Source organism: Balaenoptera ricei, chromosome 1 (genome assembly GCF_028023285.1).
Source record: "Balaenoptera ricei isolate mBalRic1 chromosome 1, mBalRic1.hap2, whole genome shotgun sequence".
NCBI lineage: Eukaryota > Metazoa > Chordata > Mammalia > Artiodactyla > Balaenopteridae > Balaenoptera > Balaenoptera ricei.
Window position 1 is genome coordinate 192257215 of NC_082639.1, and position 21929 is coordinate 192279143.

The window sequence follows — 21929 nt, forward strand, 5'->3', positions numbered from 1 at the left end:
AAACCAACCACCACGGCTGAGTGGGGTGAGGCCGATGTTAATCTGAGCAAGGACAGCGGCCAGACCTCACGCTCACCAGCCAGACTGCCAGCAGAGTGCCCGCGGAGCCATCAAAAGCTGGCAATAGACAGGTGTGAATGTTATTTCACACTCTTTTCCCCACCATCAGGACTGCTGCACGCAGACTTTGCATCGTATAATCAGAAATTATTCAAACGTTTGTTGGCTGAAATACAGAAGCAGTTGCTTGAAAATATGCTTTTCTTGGTTTCTATCAGACACCCAATTTGGTACAAAGCGTACCATGCAAATAATTTAAAAATCATAATCAAAACAACAAAGGTCCTGCCCTGCATGGCCTTGGATGAGTCACCCAACTTCTTTGAGCCCCAGTTCCTCACGTAGCGGGTGTTATTTATGTGGGCCCTGACTCGGTGTGGGACTGAGATATCACACGTGAATTACACATGGTGCCCCAGCGCACGGCAAGGGCCTGATGTTGATCTAACATCATTTGTCTGTGTCGTCGAGGAGCTGGCTTGTGAGTTATGCCCACTACTCACCGCCTGCCCTGGACCCCAGAAGGTAGGAGATGTGGAACCAGAGGGGTGACCACGTCAAGTCCAGAGGAAAAAAATAACTGCTTGTCCATTACCACCGAGCAGAAATGAAGTGACCCCTCCCTTCATTCTCAGCAACCTGCACCCGTGGCTGCTCCTCCGGGGAACTGGCAGGGGAGGGGTGGGTGGGGAGAGGGGAGGGGTGCGGCAGCTTGTGCTGAACAGAGTCTCCCGACCCTCCCTCTGCAAGCCCAGCACGATGATCTCAGCCCCATCTCAGCACTTCTCAGCCCGGAGCCTGCAGGGGGTCACACCCGCCTCCACCCCGCCCTCCGCTTTCCTAAGAGCAGCCCTGCCCGCCTCCTGCGGGGTGCCAGTGCCCGGGCCCCACGTTATGCGGAAGCTGCTTTGGGACTGGGGCCCCCTGAAGCTGTGCAGTGCAGCCGGTCTGCGGAGTGCCCGGGGCCTGGGCGCTTAGCACCACGTGGAAACAGTTTTCTCCTGAGTCTTCCAATGAGAGCCATTTAAATTCCTGTAGCCATTGGGGTGGAGGCTGAGAACCAGGGATGAGCGGGTGGGTGGAGCCGAGGCTCCGGGAGGGTGCCGGGGAGGGCGTGGGGCGCCCAGACCTGACCTCTGAATCACAGGCCCGGAGCGAAGGGCCTTCAGCGTGGGGCTCTCAGGGAGGCATCGCCCGGGAAGCCACAGGAGCTGGTCTTCCCCGCAAGACTGCTGGCAAAACAGTGACTTGAGCGAGGCCCCGAGGGATGGACGGGAGAGCGGGAAGGAGAGCCGTCCAGGGACAGGGAGGAGATGGTGGCAGTGGGAGCGTGTGGGACGTTTGGGCGAACAGAAGAGCTCGCTCCATATGGCTGGACTGCGGGGGCTGCAAAGGTTCCCTGGGGCCAGGGAACAGGCCCAGCCCCTCCACCCTGGGGTCCCTCTCTGTGCAGTCAGGTGACCCAGCAGCAAAGCAGTGACACGTGCTTCCTGATGCCCCCCAGCCCCGTGGTCGCAAGAATGGGCTGTCATTGCCCCAGAAGGGCGAGGCCCCTGACTGAGTCCCCACCCCTCCGGGCAAAGCCCCCTGGAACTCCCCATCTGCTGCTCATTCCAGAGCCACCTTCAGGCTGGCCTCCCCGTGCTGAACGGGGCACATCCCCTGTCTGGTCCCCCAGCTCCCAAGGGGGCAGAAAGGCCAGCCTTGCAGGCTGACGGGCAAGGCAGAGAGGCTGCCAGGAGGGGCTGCTGTTTGTGGGCTGGTGGGGAGGGAGCAGAGCCCAGCCCTGCCCTCCTGCCCCGCATCGACCCAGGCCCCCCCAGCCGGCTCCCAGGGTTCCCGGGGGGCGGGGTGGGCTCTGCAGTTGGGGAGGTTTGGGGTGCTCCCAGCAGCAAGGCCCACAAGCTAGGCAGTCCTGGCTCTAGAGCCGTAGATCCGGTGCAAACCCCAGCTTTGCACTTACTAAGTGAACGGCCCTCAGACAGCGCCTAAACCTCTGAACCTGATTCCCCATCGACAGGGGATGTGGCCTGGGGACCGTGGGTGGTTGGCCAGAGAGGACACGTGTAAAGCGGCCAGCACAGGCGTGCACGGGGCGGAGGGAGGAGCACATGAGGGCGTGTTGTGTGTGGGGAAAGGGGTGAGCCTGCCCTCTCCCAGGCATTTCTCCAGTTCACACTGTCTCCCCCGAGGGCGGCCTGGCGGGCAGGCTGGACTTCCCGGGGAAGCGAGCCCAGAGAGGCCAGTGCCACGGCGGCCCCGCAGGGACACAGACACCTGGGCCAGCGGGAGAGTCTGGCCAGGAGGAGCGCCACCAGCCCCCCCCACCCCTGGCCCCAGGGCGAGTCCTGCCCCACCCTTTCCAGAAACCAGGCTGCAGTATCAGGGGTGGAGCCCCAGCTGGGAGCCAGTTCTGCCGCTTCCCGTGGGCAGTGGCGCCAGGCAGGGACGGCCAGCGGCAGCCGGATCATGCGGCCCCCAGCCCCTGGGGTCTCTAAAGGAGAAGGCCTGGCCTGGAACCCAGAGAGAAAAGAGGCTTCTGGGGGCTCCGTAGACCCCGCACAAGGAGGCCCAGCCAGGGCCCAGCGCTGCTGACCTGGCTTCCACACACCTTGAGCCCTGGAGGGGGCCGGTGACAGGTTACAGCCAAAATAGCAGAGACAGCGGCCAACATTCATCACACACTTGATGGGCAGTGAGCACTGTGCTGGTTACCGCACAGGTGCGGCTCTGTTTTTCAGATAAGGGAACCCAAGCACAGAGAAGGCAAGCAACTTGCCCAAAGCCACACAGCTGGGAAGTGCAGGGCTGGACTTCGACGTGCTCTCCAGCTGGAAGCGCTGGGTTTCAAGGCAAGCAGGCCCCAGGAGAACCCGTTGTTCTCTCTTAGCTTTTCCACCTTGAAAGTGGGCATAATATGAACCAGCTCTGCCCGGGACGCGCACCAGTGTGGAGAGAGAACCTGAGGGACGGGAAGGGTCTCCGTCTCTGACCCAGAGCCTCGGAGCCCGGAGGTCATTTTCCCTGAGCACGTGGGTACACAGGGGGCCAACAGACCCCCGATGCAAGGGGTGTGGCCAAAGCAGGGCAAGGTGGGGCCCGGAAGGATTGGGGTGCCTGGGGTACAGGGGACGCTGGGCACAGCAGGGGTCAGGGTGTCTGGTGGGCAGCTGGTCAGGACACCCAGGCCAGCTCCTGGCCATCCCCCACCTTTAGTGTGTGGTTCTGACCCGGCTGCGTGGACAGCACAAGAGTGATGGAAGTGAAAGGAAGAGCTGAGGGGGAGGCGGGTGTGCCCCGCCCCGGGCACCTCCACATCCGGAGTCCATCGAAGGGTTTCGGTGCACACGTCGTGGTCCCCCCGCTTCCCAGGAGAGAATGGGGAGAGCGCACACCCTTGCCTTGGACTTGGAAGGGCCCCCTGCCCTAGGCTCTGGGCCCTGGCCCTCACTCACTCTCTCCTTGGTGAGCCCGCCTGCCCAGACCCTTCGCTTGCGGACGGTGCTTATGGAAGGGCACACAGGGACCTGCTGGCCTCCAGCCAGAGGCGGCACTCGGGTCAAGGTAGGGCTCGTTTCACGATGCCGGGGTGGGGACTGGACCACCTGCCGCAGGCAGAGCACGGCCAGCTCTGCATGGGGATGGCGCTGGGGCACCCGAGGGCCTCTCCTGGACACCAGGGGACCCCAGGAGAAGAGAGAAGCGGGACCTGGCCTCAGGGAGGTTCAGAGTAAGGCAGCGAGGCTGCCCTCCGCGTCCGCCTCTGCACAGGGTTTTCAAAGGCAAGACCATGTCCATTGGAGCAGAGAGACGCTCATGGGGACCCTGTCGGGAGGGGAGGTGCAGCACTCGGGACCGAGACCTCACCATCATTCCGTCCTGCTGCTCCAAGGAGAGGCTGGGACACAGGAAGCAGAGCCCGTGGGGACTTGGTGGTGGTTGGAAAATTCTGGTGTCCACTTCTGGGCTCGATGCCCCTCTCTCTGGTGGCCGGAGAGGGGACCATTACGGAGGAAGGGCTGGGACACTGATGCAGTTGTCGACTGGGGAGCGTGAGGGGGGCCGTGCCCAGGAGCTCCGGTGGGTCTCCCGGGGGCAGTGGTGAGAGCCCCCCGTGGGCCCGAGGGCCTGCCACCTGCCGCCCTGCCCTTTCGGGCCTGTGCAGGGGGCCCTCCTGGTCCCACCACAAGCGCTTGGGCTCCGTGAACGCGTCAGGCTGGCCCCCGCTACCAGGGCCTATGTCTGCGCTGCCCCTTCCCTCCCTGCCCGCCCCCCTGCCCCGAGTTTCTCCTCCTCACCCTCTGGGGCCTGGTGAGGACACCATTTCCTCCAGAAAGCCCTCCTACCTGCCGGGGCGAGGCCGGGGGGCCCTGGTCTGCACTGCCTCAGCCCCATGCACCCCTGCTATCACGCGGAGCTGGAGCCTTCTGTTGCTGTGTCTCTCCCCGACCGGGCTGCGAGCTCCCGAGGGTCGGGCGGCCCTGTCTAATCACAGCACCCCCACCCCCGGCACAGCAACTAGCATACATTTGGAGCTCAGGAGACATTTACTGAATGAATCAGTGAATGAACAAGGAATGAGGCCAAGACCCCAGGCCCCACCCCTCCCAGGTGCCCTGGGACCATAGCCTCTTCATCTCAGCATCTACCACGGGGCTCGGCACACAGCACCAGACAAAGAGGCCCACACGTCTCTCGAGCATGGAAGGGCGATGCCCAGAGAACAGGAAACTTGCCCTCCGTGCGTAAGAGGTGGCGTGACCGTGACAGTTACAGGGCCAGGGTGTGCAGAGCAGGGAGAAACGAGCTCACTCTGCCTGGAAGAGGGTGGGAGGCCCCACCCCACCCCGAAGTGTTCACCGTGCCCCTTCCGGTGGAGGAGTGAGAACTGAGCGGAGGACCCCGGACGGAGGGACAGCTGCATTCAGGGACTCCAGAGAACAGGGCGGCCCGCCCCCTCCCACGCGGCTTCCGCGTCCTCTGCCGACTGGACCAGGGCCCGGCCTCTTCAGCTCAGGGACCCTGCGACCCCGCGACCCCAGCTCGCAGTTCAAGCCCAAGAGGACCTCCAGATGGTGGGGGGAACCGAGGCATGCAGACGGGCCCAGGCCTCTGAGGCATGAGGAGCCGCCTGATGAAACTGGCCTCCTTCCTCCGCCCGCTTCTCGCACCCTGGCCCAGAGAGGAAGACAGCAGGTGTGTACCGAGGCCTCATTGTTCCCGGGAGTGACTCACTCGTGAAGCCTGGGGGCCGTGAGTTGCCGCCAGGGGCTCCCATCACAGCCTCTCTGCCCTGCGGCCCAGGCTGGGGAAAGCGTGGGCATCCCCGGGCCGTGCCCCCTCCCCACTGGGAGCACGCGAAAGCCCTGGTCCAGGGGCCTGTGTCCCTAAGGGCTGCTGTCCGCCCCGAGTCCCTGGGAGGCCAGGGTGCGCCTCAGTTTCTCTCCCTCTAGAGAGAAGTGACAGGACGCCGTGGGTGCGTGGTGGCCTTTATTACTGGCTAGGGTGGGCGTGGGGGCGTGGTCGGGCACGAGTGCGGCTTCCAGCTGGGCCAGCTCCTGGTCTGCGGCGGGAGTCGGCCTCTGGTGCTGGAGGACCCCGGGAGCCGGGGGTGTGCAGGGCGGGGACACAGTGAGGAGCAGATGCTGGGAGAAGGAGGCTCGGCCTCCGAGGAGGCTGAGGCTCTACTTCCAGCGCCCGGTTACTTTGGCCTTCCCACGGGTCTTGGAGCTGCAGGAGAAGCAGGGCCCAGTCAGACAGGACGCGGGGTAGCCCTCCATGGTGGGTAGGTGGGGGACGTGGGGGGCTGCTGAGGGCTGAGAGGGGCAGGGGGCCACCTGGAGCTGCCTCCAGAGGCTCAACAGGGCAGCAGTCTCAGGCGGGGGGAGCTCTTTGACCCTACAGGAGAGGAGGAAGGGGTGGGAGGCCTGGGAGACAGGAAGGAGGGGGGAGGGGGCAAGGGGGGGATGGAGCTCGATGCTCACACTTTCTGGTTGTCATTGATCCTGTTGCGGAGAACATTGATCTGTAAGAAAAGGAGGAAAGAGAGAGTGACCCCGCCGGCGCCCACTCGGCTCAGGACCCGGCTGGCCTGGGGACGGGGTGGGCAGGACCAGCGGGCTGAGCCGCTCTCTTGCCTGGTGTCCAGGACCCCACACTAGGGCCCTGGGCCATCACGGTGAGAAGTGAAGCGGCTGCGTCCCTGGTGAGGTCCCCACCACCACCTCCACCGGGAGGCCTGGCCCGTGTATCCTGGTCCCCCTGTCGTGCTCAGTGCGCTGAGCTGCTGCCTCGAGGCCAGAAGTGGCGAGACCCCACGGCTGGAACCCCAGGAAGTGTCTGCTCAGCCCCAGTGAACCCTCAGTCTCCAGAAGCACCAGCCAGCCCAGCGGTGGGCGCTGAGCACCGTCAGACGAGGCAGCGGGCAGGCAGGTGAGCAGGACGGGGAGGGGCTGCGGGCAGCAGCGGTGTGGGGCTGCGGACGGGGCCGGCCGGCTCACCTCGTATTTCTGCTGCTTGAACTTCTCCTGCAGGTCGAACTTCTCCGCTTCCAGGTCGTAGATGCTCTGCCACAGCTCCTTGGCCTTCTCCCTGCACAGGCCGTGGGCGGGCGGCAGTAAGGAAGGGCCCTCACCTGCCTCCCTCCTGCTCCTGACCGCTCCCCTTCCCAGCCCTCCTCTCCTCTCCAGGCCTGCTGAGGCCCCCCACCCCGGCTGACTGCAGTGCCCGGGACTGAGGATGGGGCACTGGCGCCTCCAGGACAAAGCCCCGAAGCACGGAGGAGTGGGGGGCGCCCCGACACCGTGCGCAGGTGGGGAAGGGGAGCGGGGCTCTGCCGCCCCGTCCAGCCCGTCGCGGTCCCTCCAAAGCCGCCGACGGAATAAGTGGGGCGGCAGCACCCCCTGGTGGCTCAGGCGAGCCGGTGCCCCTGCCCTCGGCCCGACGCCCCTCCCTCTCGGGTGCAGCCCCAGCGTGCGGGCCCCACCTCAGCTGGTCTTCGTTCAGGTGATCGATGGCCAGCACCTTCCTCCTCTCGGCCAGAATCTTCTTCTTCTTCTCCCTCTCCGTCTGCCTCTTCCCACTTTTACGCTCCGTCTGGAGGGGGTGAGAAGCAGGGCAATGGGTTAGAGCACACCCCCTCCTATCCCCGCACCCCCAAACCCAGCGGGGACAGAGCCTCGGCCTTGCAACCCCCAGGCCAGCAACGGCCTGGGCTCCCCAGGAAACAGACAGGTGGGGGCTCCCTGGACCCCTGCCTCCCCACATCTCGCCCCACAGCCCGACGCCGTCCCCTCCTGGGGCTCCCCAAACTGCGAGGAGGAGGAGGGTTTGAGGACTGGCACCCACCTGGGCCTGCAGAGCCAGGGCAGCAAGAGGAAGACGCAGAGAGAAAGATGCAGACAGTGACAGGGACAGGGAGAGGGGAGGGCACAGGGACACAGGCAGAGACACGGGAAGGAGAGGGACCTCTCCTCCGCTCAGAGAGGGACGTCTGCGTGCCTCGGTTCCCCCCACCCGCGGGCCACCTTAGTTACCGGACGTGCGTCCGGGGTGGAGTGGGGATGTTGGACAGCAGGGCCCTGCTCGTAGGGTCGCCGTGGGGCACAGGGGCCAGGGGGCTGGCCCAGTTCTGAGCTGGGGACTTGGAAAACTAAGAAAATGTTCTGATGTGTCCGCTGCACAGAGAAGATCAATTTCCCATTTCTCCGCCCCTGGGAACGGAGTATCTGGCGGGGATGGGCACCAGCACTAGGACGTGGGGGTGAGCTCCCAGGAGCAAACCAGCCTGCGTCCAGGCAGCACTTAGCCACGTTCCAGGGTAGCCCGTCTGACCCTCTCAAAGCAGGCAGGGTGGACATTAACCCCATTTTACAGATGAGCAGACTGAGGCTCCAGGATTGCATGAGGCCACACACGGTGGATGTGAGACGGGGCACAGGGCCTGCCGGCTCCACCAGCCAGCGTGGGGCTAGGGCTGGGAGGGGCAGTGGTGTTCTGGGCTCTGCCCACAGCCCTAATCCCAGCAGCCCCTCCCAGGGAAAGCCAGCTGGGCGAGCGCCAGCTTTGGGTCTGGCATGGGAACTCAGTCTCGCAACAGCGGCTGGACATTTCTTCCCGGAATCCCGCGCACAGGCACTCCTCACGACACGGGACGCCTGGAGGCCCCCCACCTTCTGGATGTAGCCTCCAAAATGCATCATGTTAGACAGAGCCTTCTTCTTCCGGGCCTCGTCTTCTGCCTTTCTCCGGTTCTCCTCCTCCTCCCGGCGGGCCCGCTCCTCCTGGTTTCCGGCAGGGAGGGAGTGGATTAGGGGTGGGGGCCGGACACCCTGCTTCTGGACTGGCGCTGGCGGTCTTTGTGGCCAAGCAGACTGTCCTGAGGATTGAGGGCACTCCGGGCATGGGGCCTGGTGCTGGGGTTTGTTGGCCGGGGACACGGGACTGAGCGAACGGGGTCCCAACTCCTGACAGTGAGGCCCGCCACCCCCAGGCCAGGAGCATGGGGCCCCAGGGGTGGGCGGCATTACCGAGGCGGGGCCCCTGGCAGCAGCGCGGGACGGGGGCTATGGGACCTCAGCTCCCGGGGGGGCGCGCTGTGCAGGGCTGAGGGTGGGGGGGTCTTTAAACGCCCAGTGCATTTCTGTCTAGTTCGCCCAAACAACGCCCAGCGCCCAGGGGGTGCTCGCCGTCCCTGACTGAGCCCCCATCTGCGCATAGAGGGCCCGGCGGGGGTCACGCACGGCCAGGCGGGTCTGACGCTCCTTCTCCCGCTCCGTCCGGATCCGCTGCTGCTCTGCCCGTTCCGCCCGCCGTTTCTCCTGCGGAGGGAGCGCCCGCTGTGGGACTGACCTCAACACCTGAAGAATGTCAGGTGGGCTTCTCCGTGTCCCCTGAGTGCCCCCCCCACTGGCCGCTGCCCTGTGCTGGAGACAGAGGCCAAGTCCTGCTGTCGGCCAAGCAGCACAGGAGGTAGAGAGGAGAAAGGAATCCAAATAACCTCTTGTCCCCAGGAGAATGGTTTGGGATTCTGGAGGTCACGCATCTTCCCTCCGTTAGTGGCTGGGTTGTGGGGGGGGGGGGGTGCCCGGTGGGAGTGAGGTAGGGGGGCACAGATGATGGCTCAGCTCCAGCCCTCTGGGGGGGGAGGGAAGAGACCATGGTGCTGGGGCCTCAGGGGCTCTTGCTGGACCCCACTCCCAGCCACCGGGGGAGGGGGCCCGACACCCACGATCCTGTCTTTGAGGGAGACCAGCTCCTCCTCCTCCTTCTTGCGGTTCTCGAAATGCGCCTCAATCAGCGTCTGCAGCTCGTTCAGGTCCTTCTCCATGCGCTTCCGGTGGATGTCCTGGGTGGGAGGGCGGGGCTCAGAGGCTGCCCACCTCCCCCATGCCAGGGGGGAGGGGCCTGGGTCCAGGAGAGCAGTTGGGGCCGGACCCAGGACACTGTCGGGCACTGTGTGCCCCCCGCCCGTGACCTCCCCTCTGCCAGGAGGTCCTGAGGTCTCTCCCAGGGGGCCTGCCCTCCCCAAGCCCCAACTCACGTCGAAGTCCACTCTCTCTCCGTCGGGGATCTTGGGCGGCACCAGGTTGGGCATGAACAGCCTGGTGGGCAGAAGGAGGTGTGAGCACCAAGCCCTCCCTGGACCAAGGGGCTGCGGTGCTTGGGCGGGCAAGGTCCTCTCCTCCCTGCAGAAACGCAGCCGCCGCCACCCGGCCACTGGCACAGTGACACCAGCGTGGTATGCACACAGGAGCCCCCAGGCCACTCAGCACCAGGGTCCCACGGCACCCGCACGTGCCCTCACGTTTACCCACAGAGTAGGAACCAGTCGTCTCGCTCAAGGAAGCCGAGACTCTGAGACATAGCGCCTGGCTCACAGCCACCCAGCCAGGAAGTAGAGAGGCTGCACGGGTGACAGCTTGGCTGACCCATGAGACCTCCCCAGGAGCCCAGGAGGCCGCGGTGGTCCCCACCCCCTCCCACACTCGCCGTGGGACTCCAGACCCCGGGCGCTGGGCCTTGGTTTCCCGTCTGCCTCATCTGTGTGGGGCTGAACCGAGACACTGCAGCGCTCACACCAGCGGGGGAACAGGGAAGGGGCTGGACTGTCGGGCTGGGCTGGTTTCAGACCATCCACTCTAGCTGGAAGGCACCACGGGGAGACGCCTGCGTGTGCTGAGGCGCCGTCAGCTGGCGGCGTTGGCATTCCCGAAACACCCATCCCACCCAGCACCCAGAGCTCCCAGGCAGGGTCACGTGTGTGGCAACAAGTTGCCCTGTGTGGCCCTTTGTGACGCTCTGAAGCCACAGGCCGAGGCTGACACACTTTCACTGCTTGGCTCCCCCGAATTTTCTTCCCTCTTCCCCACCCCCCCGGTCCCACCTCAGCCACTGAGGATGGAGTCCCAGCTCTCCTGTGGGGTCGGACAAGGTGTCCACCCCGGGCCACAGCTAGTTCATCATTTTCCTCTAGATGGACATAGTGCTGACGGGGGCAGGGCCCGGAATTGGTGATGGCGTGTGGGTGGATTTCAGCCCCCATCTCCCCCAACCCCGCACACCCTGGCAGCAGACGGCAGAGACTCTTGTGCAGTGCACAACCTGTAAAACCATACGTGGTGGTCTATGCCCGCTGTACCACCGTGCACTGCGGTCCTGTCCCAGCCGTCCTCCCTCATGGGCCCTCTGCTCCCAGGGCCTCACCACTCACCTGGGCCTGGGCTTGTACTCCTCCACTGGGCCATCTGGAGAGAAGGGAAGCACATGGCCACGGGGTCAGGAGGCCTGGATCTGGTCCCACTCTGCCCCTGATGAGCTGGGCACCTGTGGGCCTCCGTTTCCCCATCCACCTGAGGCCCTCCCAGCCCCGGGTTGCAGGAGCACCCAAAGAACTAAGCCGCAGGGTTGCAAACCCCACACTCCCTCTCGGGGCTGCTCCCCGGGGGAGTCTCGGGGGACGCACGCACGCACAGCCCTCTCGTTCAGCAGTGCTGGCCTCACAGTGAGGAGGGGTCCAGGGCACGGTCCCTGGGGGTCCTGGCCCCAGAGTCCCCTCCCGAGCCTCTGCCTCCTCGCTTGCCCCCAGACCTCCTGGCGGCCCGGGACCAGGAAGCTGATGGGGCGTGACCCCAAGACCCACTGGCTGCGCCCCTCCAGAGGCGTGGCTGGGGCCACCTGGGCCCCTGGTGAAGGCTGCCGGCCAACAATGACCGCAGCAGTGACCCACCCCATGGACCATCCATGCCTGGGATCTCCTCCCCCAGACTCCCCACCCTCGAGTGGTTCAGCCGGGCTCCAGGCGCCTCGTGTGTGGACGTGGCTGTGACCACTGCCCTGCCCTGCCTGGGCCCTTGGACATCGCCCCTCTCCCCCGGGCGCCACCGAGGCAGCTCCTCTGCAAGGAGGAGCCCAACCTCCAAACACGCATGGTCACCGAGTTCTGTCCTGCCTTCCCCAGCCCCTCCCCCGCCTCCCTGGGGTCTCCCCCAAGCTGCTAGGGGGGCTCCCCGGACCCCCAGCGCCTCCTCCCAACGCCCAGCGGGCCTCACCTTCAGCCTCTTTATCTTCCTCTTCTCCACCTTCTAAACAGAACGTGAGAAATCAGTAAAGGTCCTGGTTCCAAGCTCAAACCCCTGCCAAGAGCCTCCCTGCAACAGGTCCTCGGCCAAGTGTGCCCTGTGGGGGTCTGGGGTCCGGAACTGTCTGTCTGCACCTGCCCTGGGCCCAAGACCACTGGGCACCAGAGGGGCACGTGGCCAGCGTTTACTGACAGGGCGACCGAGGGCTGAGCCCCGACAGGACGAGTGGCCGCCCAGGCTGCAAAGCTCAGTCCAGGCGGATTTCTTGCTGCTGTAGGAGTGGCTCTGGGTCTCTCACCACCCCGAGCTCCAGGACAGAGCCCCTCGCACCCTCACCCCCGGGCGGAGCCTCACCTTCAGTGTTGGTCTCCTCAGCGTCAGTCCCGCCTCCAGTCTCTTCTTCCACTTCCTCCTCCTGTTCTGGAGAAGTGAACCAGACACAGTGAACACGCTCATGCTGGCAGGCAGAGCCCGGGGCGGAGGTGTGGGGAGGGGGCCAGCGACATCCAGGTTCCAGATGAATTTGGGGGTGACTGATGTGACAAGATGGGGGCTACTCTGTTCTTGGTTTAAACCAGAAGTCCGCAAACTATGGCCCAATCTGGCCCCCAGACTGTTTCTAAATAAAGTTTTATTGGAGCACGGCCCAAGCTGCTTTCACGCAACAACAGAGTTGAGTGGCTTCCACAGGGACCAGGTGGCCACAAAGCCTAAAACATTTACTATCAGCTCCTTCTCAGGGGCCTGGAGACCGGCTCTGCACCTGGAGGCCTCTGGGAAGGCCAGGCGGGTGCTGGGCGGCACCAGAGAAGGGGTGGGGGCTGTCTGCCAGGCTCTTTTTGTCGACTCAGCCCCCTTCCCCACCCCGTCCCCCGATGCGGCACCACAGGGGTCAGGGGAGCGCCTGTCCCGGGCTCAGACCCTGGAGACCCTTCATCTGTATTTGAAAGAGACCAAAGCAGGACTGCGTGTGGGTGGAGGAGCCGCCCCGCATGTGGACGTATGTACGGTCCAAAGAGTCAGGGGGGTTTCTGTTTTCATCCACTTGCTTGGCAGGGTGTAGACCCCGCCCCAGTCAGGCACTCCGAGTAGATAGACACATTCGACAGCATGGCGCCAGGCACAGGGATCCGCCTGCAGGGGGTGCTGATGATGACCTTGACTGAGGCACTACATGTGGTGGCCTCCTGGCAGGGGGGCTGGACAGCCTGGAGGTGGGGGGGGAGTGAGGCCAGCACAGAAATGTTCACATCCCCTGCCTCCACCCCCGGCCTCCACCCCTGGCCTCCATTCCCTGCCTCCACCCCCTGCCTCCACCCCCTGCCTCCACTCCCTGCCTCCACCCCCAGCCTCCACTCCCTGTCTCCACCCCTCACCTCCACCCCCAGCCTCCACCTCCTGCCTCCACCCCCAGCCTCCACCCCCAGCCTCCACACCCTGTCTCCACCCCCTGCTTCCACACCCTGCCTCCACCCCCAGCCTCCACTCCCTGCCTCCACCCCCAGCCTCCACCCCCTGCCTCCACCCCCTGCCTCCACCCCCAGCCTCCACCCCCAGCCTCCACTCCCTGCCTCCATTCCCCACCTCCACCCCCTGCCTCCACCTACTGCCTCCACCCCCAGCCTCCACCCCCAGCCTCCACACCCTGCCTCCACACCCTGCCTCCACACCCTGCCTCCACTCCCTGCCTCCACCCCCAGCCTCCACACCCTGCCTCCACCCCCTGCCTCCACACCCTGCCTCCACCTCCTGCCTCCACCCCCAGCCTCCACCCCCTGCCTCCACACCCACCTCCACCCCCAGCCTCCACGCCCTGCATCCACACCCCCTGCTTCCACTCTTGTTCTAGGTCTGAGTCCTCTCTGAGGCCTGGAGAGTCCTGTTCTTTGATCCCTGCAGGACCCTTACCTCAAAGAAGATCCTTCCAGAAGGGGTGAGAGGGGAGGGCTGGCTAGCAAGGACATGGCCAGGTGTGGGGTCCACCTTCAACCCATCTTGTTAACACCTCTCCCACCCCATCTGATGTTTCAGTTCCCACCTCGCCCCAGCTGCCCCCGCATCCTCAGACGTCACTACCAGAAAGTTCCCGCTAAAATTCAGTCCGAGTCTGTGCCCCCACCCTGCCCCGTCCACCTGCAGCCGTGCACACTTGCAGGCTGACATACCGTCCTTGCTACTCGGGCTATTTCCAGTCCCCCAGCTGCTCTCCCCATGATTCTGTCCCCAGGCCCCTCCCACCCCGGCCACCCTGCCCGGGGGCTGTCCCCTAAGAGGGCGGGGCCAGCACAGAACACTGTGTGTGCAGCGGGGCGGACATCGGTCCCCTCTGGATCCTGGACTTGGAGCGGGTGGGGGACTGGCCAGCCTGGGTCCCTCTCGGGAAGCACGGAAAGGGGCAGTGGCCCCGGCCGCTCCACAACTGTCCCCACCCCAGTGCAGGCCCCTCCTCATGGGGGCAACTTGGGACGACAGGGTGGGAGCACAGGGACAGGCAGATCTGCACCGCTGTCCCGTCCTCTCTCCGGGCTTCCTCTTCTGAGGTCGGGGAGCGGCAGCCGCGAGGGGAGAGGCGAGACAGGTTAGCCTGGGGGCAGGAGGACGGGGCAGGAGTGGACGGTGCCTGGTGGCGCGGGTGTGGGCCGTGGAGCCCAGGCCCTGGCCCACCAACTCCTAGACCCGCTCCGGTGGCTTCCCTGAGCCTCAGGGGTCAGCAAAGGGGAAATAACTGCACTCCCTTATCGGTGATGCTTGGCTGTGCCTGGGCCCTGGGGGGCACTCAGGGTACCTGGTCACTTCCTGCTTCCAGACCCCAGGGCTCCCGTCTCCCTCTCGCGGGGACAGAGGCCCCAGAGTGGGAACAACGCACTATTGTCAGACCCCTCCACATCCCGACCCCGAAGGAGCCTCTCAGGGACCCACGAGACATCTCCAGTCTCCAGGAGAGCCGGGCACAGGGCAGACTTGGAAGGAAGCGGCCCCATGCAAGGAAGCACGGCCCAGCACTCCCACTCTAGGAAGGCCGACTGCCTGTAGAACTATTATCTCCTGAAGGAAGCAGAGGCCCTGGGATTGTCCATCCTGTAGGCTTAGTGACACCCTTCCAGACCTCGCTCTCTTGGTCGCTGGCAGCCGGGGACTTAGCTACCAGGGAACCAACCGGGTGTGGTCCATTCACTGCAAGCAAGGCAGACACTCCAGGGACTCAGACCACCAACGCAGTGGAGAATTATTTTGTTAATTCACAGCCAAATCCTAGTGTGGGTAGCAGGCAGATCGGTACCAAATCCAGAGTCTATGGCTCAAACCTCATCCCCCAACACCTGTTGTCAGGAGCTGGCAAATCCTCCAAAGCAAAGGAAAACCCACCGTATGGAGAGTCTGCAGGAAACACAACTGAAGGTGGAGCTAGATTTTTGATTCAAAAAATATTCAAATAGCCTCTGATGTGAGTGGTGTTCCTTGAGAACTGACTCCCAAGGCCCCCCCGGGTTCTCCTGTGAGTGTCTCTGTGTCTCCTCTTTGTCAGGTACCCCTGGAAGAGCCTCAAATGCAAGAAACCCCCACTTTCCCCAGAAGACTCAGGAACAAGGGTCAGCTCCCAAGCCCCCTGGTTCTCTCCCAGAGACCCTCCTCCTAATGTCCATGCACGATGTGCTGACATGATGCTTTTGAGGGTCTGCTGAGCCTCTAAGGGGCAGGATCCACCCTTCCCGGGGGCAGAAGCCTGAGGGGCCCAAGGGCCATGCTGGGCCAATTGGGGGCACGGTAGGGACAGAGAGAGGCCTCTTGACCACTGGCATGTGTCAAGTACTCAGGAGGAAGGGAAGGTTAGGTGCTTGCAGGGAGAAGGGGTACCACGCTGAGGAGAGGACCAAGATAATGATAATGATCAGCAAGTAGGAAGGGCAAAGATCCGAGGGTCAGAGTGGACCCTCACCAGGTAATAACATCTTCATGTCTGCATGACGTGCCTCAGATACCTGAACACCTTCATAATCTCATTTGATAAAGTATTAAACTGAACGTTTTTAGGTGTGATCACGGTATTATGGTTATGTTTTTTAAATAGTGCTTATCTTTTAGAGATTCATACTGAACTATGTAAGCATGGGATGCTGTGATGTCTGCAGATGATTTGTCTGCTCTAAAATACTGGGCAGAGACGGAGTAAGTGAGAGAAGATGGGCTGTAAGTTGACGGTTGCTGAGCTGGGTGATGGGTGCACGGGGGGTGCATTATTCTATTTTTGCCACTTTTATGTGCATTTAAAACTTTACATGGTAAAAAAAAATTAGAGAAAAAGAGCAAAAATAATTAATTGGAAAAAAAGCAGTGATTCCGTGTGAACCACCTGGTGGGCGATAGAGACAGCTTTAAACCTTTTGCCCCAAGACCTGAGCACCAGGGTTCGGGCTGATCCCAGTTAGGAGCTGGGGTTGGTGGAGGGTCTTTGTTCAGCTGAGAGCAAGGGGCGAAGACAATGTGCTCCCTCCACGCCGCCCCTCCTTCCCACCCCATCCGTCCCCCATACCTTCCACGGCTCTTTCTGCTCCGGGGATGAGGTGCGGCCCCAAGAGAGGAGAGAAGAGACCATCAGTTTCAAAGCAGGCTGTCCTGCCCAGTGAGCGTGGGGCATGCGCTTACCTTCCTGCTCCCTGCGGTGCAAGGGGAGATGCCGTCAGGAGCATAGGGCACGCTGCACACACGTGCACACACACACCCACCCCACATCCACACACCGCACCCTGGCCTTTTCCTGAAGATGACCCCAGTTTTTGCCCTCCGCACTGGGTTCTGGCGTCCGCCCGCTCTGCCCACCCGCACAGCCTGGTCTGGCCCAGCCTCCGGTCCAGCTGCCTCTGACCACCCCCAGGAAACCTGGCTCAGCTGCTGGTCCCCTGTGCTCTGTCCACCCCCCTCCACCCGGAGTCCAAGTCCAGGCAGGCGGGCGGGGCCCCTCCACGCAGCCCCCCAGGCCCTCCACGCCCCGCAACCAGGAGGGAGGTCTGCGGGGTCCAAGCCGTGCCGGCACACGTGTCACTCCTGTGCACCCACTCCCCCCAGGAGATGACTGTGTGATTGGCCGCCAGTGTGTGCCCCCTCCCCGGCGCTCGGGACAGGGCGGGAGACAGAGCGGCGCAGGAACAGCGGCCTCCCGGGGCAGTGATTACAAGGGCTCTGAGGTGGATTCCTGGGGCACGGTCGCTCTGTGGCCTCGGGGTCCTCACGGAACCTCTCTGGTCCGTTCTCGGGAGGCCCAGCTCCCGGCAGGAGCCCACTGCCCTGGGAATGGGGTCTTTACTGCCAACCCCGCGGGGCAGCCCAGAGGCACAGGGCTGGAAACGAAGGGGTGCAGCTCTCCCCGGGCCCCCAGAGGGGCACGGCCCCTGCCCACACCCCAGCATCTCCCAGGCCAGGTGCACGGAGGGGACGGCCCCCCAGCAGGACCCCGGTACTCACTCCTCGGACTTGTCCACCGCCTCCTCCACGTCCGACATGGTCTCCGCTTCCCTCCGGAGAGAGGAACAGTCAGCACGGGCGGAGGGCCGGCCTCCCGGCTCTGCGAGAAACGCTGGGCCCGGTGTCCACCCGAGACTCTGACCACCCGCCCCTTATCCGCCCGTGATGGCAGCAGAGCCCGCTGCCTCCTCTGGCGGGGGCACAGCAACACCTGCACCACGTGGTAACCGTCTGAACCCCAGCTCTAAGCTTCCCCAGCCTTCCCAGCCTCGCCCAGCGACCCGGGGAGAAGCACTGCCCCATCCGCGCAGTCTCCCCCGGGAGCGGCACAGCGTGGCGTGGATGGTGACAAGGCCACAGGAAGGAGCAAACCGGGGGTGCAGCTGACACCCCGGATGGACCTCCAGGGAATTACTCTCCCTGGGGGGAGGAGAAGCCGAGGCATGTGGTTCCATCTCTATAACATTCTCGAAACGGCAGACTTGTGGAAATGGAGAACAGATTGGTGGTTTCGGGGTCGTGGGGAGGCTGGGAGGGAGGTGGGCGTGGTAGGAAAAGGCACACGAGGGACGATTGTGGTTCTAGAACTGCTCAGTATCTCTGGTGGTGGATCCTCGGGCCTGCACAGGCTAAAACGGAAGAGAATTTCACACTCACACTCACACACACCCACAAAGTTGAAGCAGAGCGGGGAATCCGAGTAAGATCACGGATGGAGCTTCCACGTCCCGGCTGTGATTTGGACCTGGTTGTGCAAGTGTTACCGCAGGGGACACTGGGCGGTGTGTGGGTCTACATCATTTCTCACAGCAGTGTGTTTATCTACACCGGCTCAATAAAAAGTCCAACTCAATGGAGCTTCTCTGGGGAAGCTCTCGTCTTGAGATTCTCCCCCCACTGCACTAGGAACAGAAAATCAAGACTCTCCTGTCAGCTGAGCATTGGGGCAAGTCTTCCCAAAGCGCAGACAGAGTGCCCGCATCCTGGCTGCCCGGCCCAGAGGTCTGTGAGGACCAGGCTGACACCGAGGAAAGCGTTTTACTGTCACTTCCCTGCAATGACGGGGAGAAGCCAAGGTGGGGGGGTGGAGGCTGCCCGCACGGGACTGGGGGGCTGATCTGGCTTTCAGCGCTGGCTCCATCTCACATTTGCCTGTGACCTTGGAAAGGTCGTTGACCTCCCTACACCTCAGTTCCCTCTTCTCCGAAGGGGTGATGCGAGGCTGCTCCTGGCTCTGCCCCACTGGCACCCGGCGCTGCAGCCACCAACTTCCGACTCAGCCTGCGGTGACAGTGGCACGGAGAGCGGCGCTCACGCCCGCATCCCCTGTCCCCGCACACCCCATTGTCCTGGCCGAGACCCACCCCAGGCACCCATCTGCGGACACGCAGTGAGCCGCAACTCTGGCGGGTGGCGTGATGTCCACCGCAAGGCAGCCCCTCTGAGGCCGAGAAGTTCTGAAGGAGCCTCTGCCCTGCGGCCCCTCTGGCGGAACACCTCCTCAGACCCAGCACGGCCACAGCCTCAGACTGGCTGCTCTTCTGAACCTGCCTCAGTTCATCCAGTCCTGCTGGGTCAGGGCGAGCGCTGCAGCGAGCCAGACCCCTCGCCAGCCCCCCTCGCCAGCCCCCCTCGCTGGAGTCGGTGGGGCAGTGAGGGCGGGGCCAGGCACAGGGAGCTTTGGACAGAAGTTGGCTCCCCCAGGTGAGGGTGGCAGTGGGTGAGAAGAAGAGGTGTCAGATGTGTAGGGTGTCCTGAGAAGACACACCCCAGAGGGTCTTCAAATGGGGCCTTGCGGGGACAGTGGCAGGGGAAGAGCCCCCAGCCCAGAGTGGGTGGGGGTCTGGCAGAGGAAGCAGTGCCTGGAGCCCCAGGGAAGTAGCCAGAACTGGTGGCCCGAGAACTGGGGAGCCCCTCCCTGAACCCCGGGCGGAGTCTGTCACCTCGGCGCAGGGGAGGCCTCCCAGGGAAGGTGCGTGGCCAGACTGGGGCTTGGGGTCTCTCTCTGCTCTCCCGCCCGCCCTCCCATGGGCTCAGAGCCATCGGGCACAGCCCCAGAGACCGCCCCCTGCTCCTTTGAGTGCCGTCCAAGCTCCTAAAAATAGCCTGCCGACCATGGGGAGGGGAGGGCTTTCGGCAGAGAGGACGCAGGCAAGACAATTGTTCAGGGGACTGGTGACAGGAAGGCGATGGGCCTGGGCGGGGCTCCAGCTTGGAGGCAGTCGAGAACCCGGCAGGCGAGGTACCAGAATGCCCACGCCCAGGCCCCCACCTGCCACCGCAGACTGATTTCTAGCCGGTCTCCCTCACAGCCAAGAGAGTGGGGTCACATTTCTTGGGGAGTAAAGCAAAAACGATAGAAGGCAGAGAGAATGCTGGCCATGCGGTCAAAAGAGCTGGGTTTAAAACCCAGTTTTTGCTGTGTGACCTTAGTTAAGTCACTTAAACTCTCTGGGCCTCAGTTAACCTGTCTATAAAACAGAGGAATGGGGGTCCCATCCCTCAGCCCTTGTCCCCAGCATTCAACTGGAATCTTCCTAAGCCTGCAGCTGTTAGCCCACCGGCAGAGCTAGGCCAGGGTACGGGGGGAGTGGGAGGGGCAGTGGGCAACTTGATCCTCTCAGATTCCTCTTCTGCCCCTAGAGAAGGAGGCCTTGCCCTATAAGACCCGGGTCAGGGGAGGAATTCAGGAGGTCAGGTGCTTCCCAGCTGCATGAGGACAGGAATGTGCTTTGAAATTCCCCGCGCTCCAGGCGGTCCCTTTCCCAGTCTGTCCTCAGCCTGCCCAGGAGAACAGGGAATGGTTCTCCCTCCGGAGCTTAGAGCAAGCGCTCTCCCCGGGGCGTATGGAGGTGGATGGGGCAAGGGTCACACTCGCAGGGACCCTGGGGTGGGGGGCAGCTGGACTCAGGGTTAACCCTCTAACCCAGTGAGCTGGGTTCACCCCCCATGAAGGGGTCTCCCAAGGGGGTCTCTCCCCATTGCTCAGCCCGTGCCCTGCCTGGGGAGGGGTGCAGTCCTGGGTCTGGGAGGTCAGATGAACCCCGTGTCTGCCTGGAGGGGCCTCCAGGGGTCCCTGCTGCCTCAGGACAGTGTCTGAATTCCGGGAAAAGAGAATTCGGCCGCAAGGACTGTTCTGACTGATGCGAACAAGGCCTCACTCTGCTCTCTGGGGATCGAGAGGGACCCCTTCCCTGGGAAGGCTCAGGGGCCCTCTGCCTGGAGGGGGAGCCCCATGGGTTGGAGCATCATGTATTTAGAGGCCTGGCAATTATCTACCCCTCCTACCGATGAGGAAGCTGAGGCCGGGGGAAGGAAAGCCGCTCACCCAAGACTTTCCAGCAAAACCACCCTTCGGTGACAGATCCCAGACTCAAACCCAAGCCTCCAACCTCTCGCTGAGGGCCAGTTAAACTAGTCTCAGGGTCCTGTCCCTGCAACACCTCCTCGGAAGCACCCGAGGGAACGGGGCCTCCCCCAGCTCTGACACCCTCTCAGAGAGGACCCGGGGACTCAGGACAGAAGGGCCAGGCCACAGGACACCCCTCCGCTCGCCAGAGTCTGCCCGAGCCTTACCCAGAGCAGGAGCTGCCGAAGACCGGTCCTGTGGCGCGGCCTCGCAGGGTCTGGGCGAGGGCAGGGGATGGAGAGGGCTTTAAGCAGACACGCGGTCGGCCAAGCCCCGCGATGGAGGAATGTGCGGCAGGAGACAGCCTGGGGGGGGGGGGGTGGGGCGGCGGGGGCAGGGGGAGCGGGGCTGCTGGCTGCTATTTTGGCAGGTGCCGGGGACAGGGCTGAGGGAACATGCACCCCAGGCCATATAAGCCCATGTGGTCGTCCAGCTGCTCAGATAAGCTATTTAAAACCAGGACAGATAGGCAGGGGACAGGAGGGAGAAGGCATGTAACACAAACCAGCTGTCCCTCCTGAGAATCCCAGTAAAGTGGACGCCAGCGGCGGGGTGGCAGGCTGGGGGCAGGGCCGGGGGCACAAGGCACTTTGTCAGTCTCCGGGCGGGGGTCTCGGGAGCAGAAGCAGGGCTTATCTGCAGCTCGACTGAAGTAATGCTGTGGATGAGGACGGCTTCCAGGCTACTGGCTGCTTCTGGCAGGATGAGCAGCCTTGTGGGGGAGGCAGGCTCTGCTGGCCTCAGTGAGCACATCTGCAGAGTGGGTCTTCTCCTTGACCCCCTAAGCCACGTGGCAAGCCCTCCTTACTGGGCAGGGATTAAACCCAATACAGGAGGTCAGATTCAAGGTCACACATCCAGCCAAGAATGAGGGTTCTCCTCAAAGAGGCAGCTGGTTGAGTGAAGGGGCAGGGAAGATGGTTGACGTTCACGTCACTACGGCTTTAAAGTTAGGCAACACGGGACCATGATCTGCTAAACCCACTAGATTACAAGGTCCGTGAGGCCAGCGCCCGGGGCTTTGGTGTTTGCTTGCACGTATGCGGCTGCCTTGGGAGCCACATGCCGCGTCCACCACCGACGTCCTTGAAAGGGTCCTCCACGTGCTCCTCACCCACTCTGCTATCAGACTTGCCCCGTCACTCAGCTGCCACTGTCCTTCCATGGTCCCCGGTGGCCTCTGAGCCCAGTGGTCTGATTCCCCACCTCCAGGCTCAATCCCTGCCATGTGGCCCTTTACACTGCCAGGAGATCCGGGGCGGGGCAGGCTGAAGCCACATGCCTGCTGCCGGCTTCCCGGGAAACAGGGACGAACAGTGAGCAGCCAAGCTGTCGGGAAAGAGGAGGGGTGTCCCATCACCCGCTCTCCTGGTGCAGCCCACCAGGACCTAGCCTTGCCTTGTGTCCTGGCCTGGAACCTC

The 21929-nt window shown here is 63.5% G+C and overlaps 1 protein-coding gene across 2 annotated transcripts; it reads right to left on the reverse strand.

Annotated features, from left to right (window-relative positions):
- Positions 1-5549: 5549 nt before the first annotated feature.
- On the reverse strand, positions 5550-20754 carry TNNT2 (troponin T2, cardiac type). 2 transcript variants are annotated; one of them, XM_059906307.1, is made up of 15 exons: positions 20676-20754; positions 17100-17145; positions 16284-16294; positions 14150-14174; positions 11994-12064; positions 11610-11642; positions 10772-10805; positions 9602-9662; positions 9290-9406; positions 8802-8879; positions 8232-8342; positions 7046-7155; positions 6561-6651; positions 6045-6085; positions 5550-5790 (listed from the first exon to the last, which is right to left on the reverse strand). In XM_059906307.1, exons 2-15 carry the CDS (start codon positions 17135-17137, stop codon positions 5745-5747), a joined length of 867 nt encoding a protein of 288 aa, XP_059762290.1. In that variant the 5' UTR covers positions 17138-17145; positions 20676-20754; the 3' UTR covers positions 5550-5744. The 2 variants fall into 2 exon arrangements, with proteins under 2 accessions (XP_059762290.1, XP_059762284.1); XM_059906301.1 differs by lacking the exons at positions 14150-14174; positions 16284-16294; positions 17100-17145; positions 20676-20754 and having other exon boundaries at positions 11610-11639; positions 11994-12055.
- Positions 20755-21929: the final 1175 nt, after the last annotated feature.

What these genes read in the sequence shown, in the direction of transcription:
- TNNT2 (XM_059906307.1), bottom strand. Translation starts at nt 17,137, where the DNA reads ATGTCGGACGTGGAGGAGGCGGTGGACAAGTCCGAGGA. An exon ending in AGCGTCAGACCCGCCTGGCC is followed by an intron (nt 8,343 to 8,801) that starts GTGCGTGACCCC and finishes GCCGGAAACCAG; the next exon opens with GAGGAGCGGGCCCGCCGGGA. An exon ending in CTGAACGAAGACCAGCTGAG is followed by an intron (nt 6,652 to 7,045) that starts GTGGGGCCCGCA and finishes CGGCCTGTGCAG; the next exon opens with GGAGAAGGCCAAGGAGCTGT.